The sequence below is a fragment of the Gymnoscopelus braueri genome, assembly GCF_963280865.1.
Source record: "Gymnoscopelus braueri genome assembly, chromosome: 6".
Classification (NCBI taxonomy): Eukaryota; Metazoa; Chordata; class Actinopteri; order Myctophiformes; family Myctophidae; genus Gymnoscopelus; species Gymnoscopelus braueri.
In genome coordinates this window covers 8,337,007-8,345,320 of record NC_137607.1, presented here as the reverse complement: position 1 = coordinate 8,345,320, position 8,314 = coordinate 8,337,007, and the positions used below count along the sequence as shown (strand labels likewise).

General features: G+C 39.4%; 1 protein-coding gene across 2 annotated transcripts; it reads right to left on the bottom strand.

Annotated features, from left to right (window-relative positions):
- Window positions 1-228: 228 nt before the first annotated feature.
- cist1 (colon, intestine and stomach enriched 1) lies at window positions 229-7,284 on the bottom strand. 2 transcript variants are annotated; one of them, XR_013933293.1, is made up of 6 exons: window positions 7,183-7,284; window positions 4,832-5,140; window positions 2,035-2,180; window positions 1,268-1,365; window positions 1,194-1,224; window positions 269-737 (listed from the first exon to the last, which is right to left on the bottom strand). XR_013933293.1 is itself a non-coding variant. In XM_080430952.1 (4 exons), exons 1-4 carry the CDS (start codon window positions 7,241-7,243, stop codon window positions 1,321-1,323), a joined length of 561 nt encoding a protein of 186 aa, XP_080287078.1. In that variant the 5' UTR covers window positions 7,244-7,284; the 3' UTR covers window positions 229-1,320. The 2 variants fall into 2 exon arrangements, 1 of the variants encoding a protein (XP_080287078.1); XM_080430952.1 differs by having other exon boundaries at window positions 229-1,365.
- Window positions 7,285-8,314: the final 1,030 nt, after the last annotated feature.

Below are 8,314 nucleotides of genomic sequence, written 5' to 3'. Positions count from 1 at the left end.
CACGTGTCACCATCGTACGACAAAGTATAACATAGGGCTTAAAGTCATACTGTGTAGCTTTTTCAATGAATGAAAGTTCTTTTTGATATAATCTTTCAGTGTGATATTTCCAGATAAGTGTGTTTTTTTGCAACCTCTCTATACACCCTGCAGCATTTGTTTGGGAGCAGTAACACTTCCATGGTTTTGTTTCTAACTGAATTCTGGGAATCGCAGTTCTAACAACGATTAGACAGACGCTGTAATGTTGCCAATTGACTACAACAATGAATGTTACAAAGTATGACTTTAAAGCTGCTCTATGTAACGTTCCTCTTCTACCCCGGATTTGAACCCGGTTTCCTGACATTTTTACCATTGAGCTAATAGAGCCTGCCTGCTTGCTCAGGGGATAAATTGACAACATTTGTGTCAGATCCTCAGGTCTAGGCGACACGATCTAAATGTCTCAATAGAGAAGAGCAGGGAGACAAAATACAATCACCCCAATTGTATAAGTTATATTTTATTAACATACTCTTCCATACAGATTGGACAAAATTACCTTTAATTCATTAAAAAAGTTACATAATGCCGCTTTGAGTGGTTTTAATGTTACAGTTCAATGTGCAAGTAGAGCGCTAGAGAGGAAAAACAAGGTTTGTTGTTGTATCATTACAGTAAGAAGGTGTTGGACAGTAGAGTGTCTAATGTTTCAACACAATCCCTTCAGTCATCTTGACTAATATAAACCCCAGGGGCCAGTTGCACCAGCTCACACTAAGTTCAAAGTTAGCCTAGTTATAGCTTACATACATTCAATCCGGGAAAGTTATTTTTAGATTTCTTTGGCTATTCAAAAATAGCAGATCTACAAGCTCATAGCGCGGCACTTGGTGCCGCACTATGAGCTTGTAGATCTGCATTTTTTTTTTTAATCGTGAAAGTGAGTGCAAATCTTTGAATATATATTTAAAAAATATATATATATATTTAAAGATCTGCACACATTTTCACATAGAAAAACAAAAAATAGCAGATCTACAAGCTCATAGCATGAGCTTGTATATCTGCTATTTTTGAATAGCCAAATAAATCTAAAAATGACACAGATACTTTCCCGGCTAAATGGGTTAAATGGCTTTTTAAAGGCCGTTTAAGCTATAACTAGGCTAAGTTTGAACTTTAGTGTGAGGTGGTGCAACTGGCCCCTGAACAACACAATCAAACCAACAAACACACACACACACACACACACACACACACACACACACACACACACACACACAGGTCCAACCATCAGCTCTGGTGTGGTGTAGCTTTGTGCTGAATCCTTCCTTCTCATTTAGAGTAGTGGGTGATCGGAGACTCTTCACTCACTTTGTCCTGAAAAAGATTCAAAAGAAAACAACCAGGCGTTTAAATCATTTATCGTGAATGTATTTGATTGATTCCGTAGAGATGTTATTTGTGTCACGACGTGACACGCTGTGAGCTTGTAGATTGGCTATTTTCAGTGGTGGAAAAAGTACTCAAATTCTTTACTTAAGTAAAAGTACCAATACTGCAATATAAAAATACTCTCTTACAAGTAAAAGTCCAAAATTGAAAATTTACATGAGTAAAAGTACAAAAGTATTGGCATCAAAATGTAGTTAGTATTAGTAATATTATTATAATATTAATAATAATAATACATTTTATTTGTAACACACTTTATATTTTATACAATTCTCAAATTGCTACATGGCATAAGAAAATAGATAAAACATAAATGAAAACAATTCAGATCAATGGTTCAGATAAACTATACCCAGCTAAGAAAAAGTTTCAAGTTTAAAGACACAAAAAGGCATCAATAAGTCTATCTAGGCAGATGCCTTGTTAAAAAGAAAGCTTTTTAGTCCCATTTTAACAGAGTCACCTCTGCTCTCAGATGGTGAGGGAGGGCATTCCACAGCCGAGGAGGAGCTGAGCAGAAATATTAGTCATAATTCATATTAGTACTATTAATATAAGTATCATGTGTCTCAACAACAGGAACACACGTCTCACCATTGGCACGTCTTCGAGCCGTTCAAAGCTGTTCCTGCGGGATCGAGCGGTCTTTATGACGCAGACCACCAGACCCAGAGCCAGCACGATGAAGAAGATACACAGCACGGTTATCAGCCCCGCGTTGAACACAGCGGGCTGAACACCTGCATCACACGCACACACGCACACGCACACACACACACTCACGCACACACACACGCACGCACACACACGCACGCGCACACACACGCACACACACGCATACGCACACACACACACACACACACACACACACACACACACACACACACACACACACGTTATAGGATTCATCTCATCTCAACAAGAAGTTGACAAACGTCATCTGTCCTCTCTTAATAAGTAATGTACATTCTGCATAATGCATTCTGAAACCCCAAATATACCCGAGTATCTGCTAAATAAATCACTAACCCGTGGCATCTGTGAGCTAACTGCGTATCTGCCCCGGGGCCAGGGGCCTTGGAATCCTACCAACATTTCCTCCAGTATTCAGCACTGTGTTACTGTATCAACCCATTAAGACCTGAGACCTTTTCATGCCAAGGACCCCCAAATTGCTATGTATTTGTGCCAGCAGAGACCCCCAGAAGAGAAGATTTGTGTTAAAAAAAAAAAAGAATAGAAAAGAAACACCCTTTAAAATCCTAAGAGTTTTCAGAAAAACGTATGTTGCCATATATATAGCTAAACTCTAAAATGACACAGGATGCTTTCCCGGTTTTAATGATTTAAAAGGCCTTTTCACACGGAGAGCCACATTATGCCAGCTTGGGTCACACTGCGCTCATGTGAACAGATTATCGTTGCTGTCGGGCAGAAACCTCTTATCTCCATGTTTTAACGTTTTGTGTTTTTTGCTTTGGCAAATTAATGCCCTACTTGATCATACTAACAGCGTCACACAAAAGCATCAAAAGTAGCAGATCCACAAGCTCGAAACACATTTTTGGGCTTGTAGATCTGCTATTTTCTAATCCTGAAAAGTCACAGTTTTGGGCCACATATGAGGTATCCGCCCGACAGAGACGATAATTATGTTTCTATGCGTTGTGTAGAAAGTAACACATCATTCCCTGACCTTCCCAGTTCCCACACCCACACTTTCTGATATGAATGATAAAGCTATGATATCACACGCTTACTCACAATACTAAAATGACACTGATCATCCCCTCAACCGTCACTTTACAATCATGCCATCTGGAAAAGGAGATATTGAACTTTGAGTTCTTGTTGCTGAACAGACTTGCTTCAGTTAAATATCCATCTGGGACAAATAAACACTAATAAACTCCTGATGTGTGTGTGGGTGTGGGTGTGGGTGTGGGTGTGTACGTAAGTTACGGACTCTCTTTTTCCCCAGGCGGGCATGGTATTGAGGTATAGGTTTGGGCATAGTTTCTGTTATGTTAAGGTTAAGGTTAATTCCTACATGAATTGAGTATGTGGGGATCTCGTTTGAAACAAGCCATTGCGGCTTTTATGAGCGATCCATTTTAGCTGACCTTGCTTTGTAAACTGTACTTCCATGTGCTTTTTTCTCTGCAAATCTTCTAAATAAAGTATTCAATCAAAATCAATCAATCAAGGTTATGGTTAGGCATAGTGTTTGTGTGGTTATAGGGTTAAGGTTAGGGTTAGGCATAGTGTTTGTGTGGTTAGGGTTAAGGTTAGGGTTAGGCATAGTGTTTGTGTGGTTATAGGGTTAAGGTTAGGGTTAGGCATAGTGTTTGTGTGGTTAGGGTTAAGGTTAGGGTTAGGCATAGTGTTTGAGTGGTTAGGGTCAGGGTTAATATTAGGCGTGTTAGGCATAGTTTTTGTGAGGTTAAAGGTTAGGGTACACACCAAAGAAAGAGGGAGTCCTGCGTGAGATCAACATGAATGCAACAGTTTCATGGGATTGCGCCTGCCTGTCGCTACACCTGCCTTCCTACCTACAATTTACCATCATTTACAATTTATAAGTATTTAACAAATACTCTCATCCAGAGTCCCATGTGAAAAGTCCTTTAGGATTCAGAAAGATCATGAAAAACAAAAAAAACGAAATTCAAACCAGTCAAGCCCACAGCAGTGAGACCAAGAGACCCATAGAAATATTGAAAGATCTTAGATGAAACATGGTGTCCCTATTCCAAGGGCAAATATTTGTCAAAAAAGCAGATCTACAACCTCTCAACACGTCACATAGATAGATAGGCTATTTATTTCCCCAAAATAGGGACACCTTGGTTAAAGCGGCACTATGTAACTTTTTTTTAATGAATAAAATAACATTTTGTCCAATCTGTATGGTAGAGTATGTTAATACAATATAACGTATACATTTGAGGTGGTTGTATTTTGTCTCCCTGCTCTTCTATTGAGACATTTAGATCGTGTCAAAGGTCATGTCTCACCTAGACACAGGATCTGACACGAATTCTGACCTGAAGGTCAAGATTGAATTTATCCCCTGAGCAAGCAGGCAGGCTCTATTAACTCAGCACTTGCGCAGGAAACCGGGTTCAAATCCGGGGTAGAAGAGGAAAGTTACATAGTGCAGCTTTAATGTGGTAAACATACTGTACATTTGTTTATTTCATTGTTAAATTGCGAACGTATCAGACAATCTATATTTCCCAAATCTTACCAGAAGCGGAGATAAAAAAACATATCCCCACTGGACTTAAAAATAACCCCCCATCGCCCCAGCAAAACCAGCCATGCCTGTAGAAATACTGAATAGAAAGTGATTGAATATCGCATTAAAAAATAATAATTGGTACACAACCTGCAGTGCTTGCCTGAGTAGTGGAGGTCCAATTGGGTCGGTGCGTCAGCGCGGGGCTGTGGGTCACAGTGGACGCGTTTGCTGTCGTTCCTGCTGTGTCGTTACGAGTGAGCCGTGTGTGTGTTGTGTGGACAGGAGGAGAAAGGCCTGGCGTTGGTGAGGAAGATGAAGTCACTGACTGGCTGGAGGCCTTGGTTTCTACAGAGGTGACAGCAGCGGTGGCGGACACTTTGGAGGTGTCATGGCTGCCCGCTGTGGTTAGTGTGGTCAGGATGGAGGCCGCCACTGGAGTGGTGGGTGTGGATGTGTCTGCACAGGAGCACACTAGGGCATTAACGAATAGTGATTTATGGTATTCGAATTATTCGACCCAAAAGTATTCGAATAGTCGAATATTCGGTTTGATTATAAAAAATAAAAAAAAATAAAAATTAAAAAAAATGTTTTTTTTTTTTTTTTTTTTTTAATGGCATTGATGACTCGACTCAAGGAATGCGAGTTGACGTCACACCAGAGCTCACAGCTGCGTGTCTGCTCTAGAAAAGCCACTTTAAAAAAAAATCTTAAAAAAAAAAAACCTTTTTTTTCTTTTTTTTTTTTTTTCGAATAGTCGAATAGTGGTTTGATAGTCGAATAGTCGGTTTGATATTCGAATATTCGAATATTCGACTATTCTGTGAATGCCCTAGAGCACACAGATCCAAAGTGTCAAACATTGCATTCAAACTGGGTCATTCGTTCATCTTTGTAGTCTTTTTTGGCTAAACCTCTGGTCTGTCTATGATCTGGTAGAACTGCAATTCGTCCCCTAACTCAGTTTGAAACAAAAACAAGGGAGTACCATTCCAAAACTAATGCTGCAGGGTTCTAGCGCTGAGGATATTTTGGAACGTTAACTTTAAAATGAACAAATTCATTTCTGGTACACTTCCAGTCCCTTTATTATTTTTGGTGAAATATCGTCTCCGTCGGGTGCAAACCTCATTATGTTCAAAACTGTTCCTTTTCAGGATTCAAATTCAAAAATCGCAAAAGTAGCAGATCTACAAGCTCGGAACGCGGCACGAAGCGACACGTTTGGAGCGTGTAGATCTGCTACTTTTGATGCTTTTGTATGACGAATTGAAATGAATTTACGAGAAAAAACTACACAAAAAGTTAAAATATGGAGATAAGAGGTTTCTGCCCGACAGCGACGATATGCTTGTCCAGGATACTTGAGTTATTGTGAAAACAAATACCAGTGATGTCAAAATCTCCCTGCGTTAATGTGGAAGTGTCCTTGAGCAAGGCACTGAACCCCTAACTGCTCCCGATGAGCAGGTTGGCGCCTTGCATGGTTTCCTCTGCCATCAGTGTAATAAATGTGTCTGTGAATGGGTGAATGTAATGCACACTGTAAAGCACTTTGGATGAAGGTGCTATATAAATGCACCATTTATTATTTCATATGGATTAAATAAATAACTGTACATCACGTCAGTCTATCAGGATGATGAGGTTCTATTAACTTATTGTGGTCCAGACATCTTGGCCAGTCAGGCAGAACAGGTTGTTAACTGTGTGTGTGTGTGTGTGTGTGTGTGTGTGTGTGTGTGTGTGTGTGTGTGTGTGTGTGTGTGTGTGTGTGTGCGTGCGTGTGCGTGTGTGCACGTGTTGTGTGAACATTGTTAATCAGACACATCAGACAAACAATGAGGTTCATGCCAGGTTCATCATGTCTTCCTACAACAAATATTGACTTACATCTTACAGGACAACTTAGTTTTTTTTACAACCAAGGTTTATATTTTAGCTTGTAATTAAAGTAAATAAAAGATGAGTGTAATTTTCTTTTCATTTACAGCTTTCTATAGTTTTAGCAATTTTCGCGATCTTTTTTACAGTGGGCGGGGGAATTCTGTCCGGTGGCTAAATATGCCTTTTTTACACAATAAAAAATGTGGTCTTTGATGGCCAGATGTGAGTTATTGGGGGCTATAAGAGCTACTGTAAACAATGATTACTATCAAAATATAGAGCTATTTAACAGTTACTTACACTACATCCAAGTGATTCCACTATTTATATTTATGCTGGGGACCACCTGAAAGCCCCTCAAGGATGCTTGAGAACAGACCACTGGTATAAACTAATTGTCCCATAGAATCAATACTAAATATTGTTGGAGTTTCTTGGATCAACCTCCCACGCCGTCACTAACAGGTTATGCTGTCGAGCTGAGCTCTCCATTAATTTGCATAATTTTGCATCAGCTGCACGCGACTTTTAACACGCCGTTTAGGCAAATGTTAAAACAAATGTTTGACATGCTTTAAACAGAAACTATTAAATATAAAATCTTGTCTTACCCTCAGAGAGAACGGCTAAAAACACACACATAAGCACGGTGAGACGTATTGCTGCCGGCATGGTGACGAGGAAATAATCATATCCTAATACACGCACACACACACGCTCAGTACAGTACATCTGATATCACTTTGTCACACGTCACACACACACACACACACACACAGAATCCTGTACAGCAGGATGTGTGAGAGTGACCATAGAGGTGTGTTCTCTTCATAATCATCGAGTATGAAATATGAAAAGCACCTCAGTCCATGTTTGAACAACTGAATGTTTACTCAACTGTACTGTAGTGTTGGACATAGTTCTACTACAATACACTGAAATAATGACACTGTCCAAATCACAATATGTTTCATATTTGCATTTATTTAACCATGTTCGACCTGGCAACCATTTTTTAGGCATGTAATTATAGGTAAAGAAAATGTACATAAAAAGTAAAGAAACACCTTTTTTCAAAAATATAAAGAATAGCAGATCTACATGCATTGTGAGCTTGTAGAGGGGCTATTTAAAAAAAAAAATAGGTCTTAAGTGGTTAATGCACAGACTGTTTCATTTGTGGCCTCACATGAACAAACAAGAGCACACTTTTCATGACTGGATGAGTCCTATAGTCTCTCGAGACAGACTGTTGGCTCACACCATTTTTTAATGCTTCCGTCATACAATCTGTGTAATGAAGCGCTGGAAATGCCAAGAATGTCCAGCCTCCCTTCACTTCCACTTCGCATATGCAGTCGCGTAAATTTGTCCTTCTGTAAATCAACTACCAGTCGACGCAAATGACTGCTGCTCAGCAGAAATGTAAATTCAAATATATAATAATAAATGTATTTTAAAATGTCATTTTGTGAGTGGAAATGATGAACAGATGACTTCTGTTCTCGTCATTCAGGAGGTGCAGCTACTCTATGTAGGATTCAGAGACTATGGAATGATCTGGAATAGTTGAGACTAGAGGAGTACAGTCAAGACTGAAATTAATTCTGTTTACTGATTAGTTTGAGCCGATATATTGTCTCACATTAACTACAGTACGTTACGGAGCCCCTTAGGGGACATTACTAGGTAGATTGTTTTAAGGGTAGGTTACATTATTTTAAGAGCTAGGTAGATTGTTTT

Excerpts from the sequence above, each read along its gene's own strand:
- cist1 (XM_080430952.1), bottom strand. The coding sequence starts at position 7,243 with ATGCCGGCAGCAATACGTCTCACCGTGCTTATGTGTGTGTTTTTAGCC. Across the intron at positions 5,141-7,182 it reads TTTAGCCGTTCTCTCTGAGG|ACACATCCACACCCACCACT; the intron begins GTAAGACAAGAT and ends GCTCCTGTGCAG. Across the intron at positions 1,366-2,034 it reads GGCTCGAAGACGTGCCAATG|GACAAAGTGAGTGAAGAGTC; the intron begins GTGAGACGTGTG and ends AATCTTTTTCAG.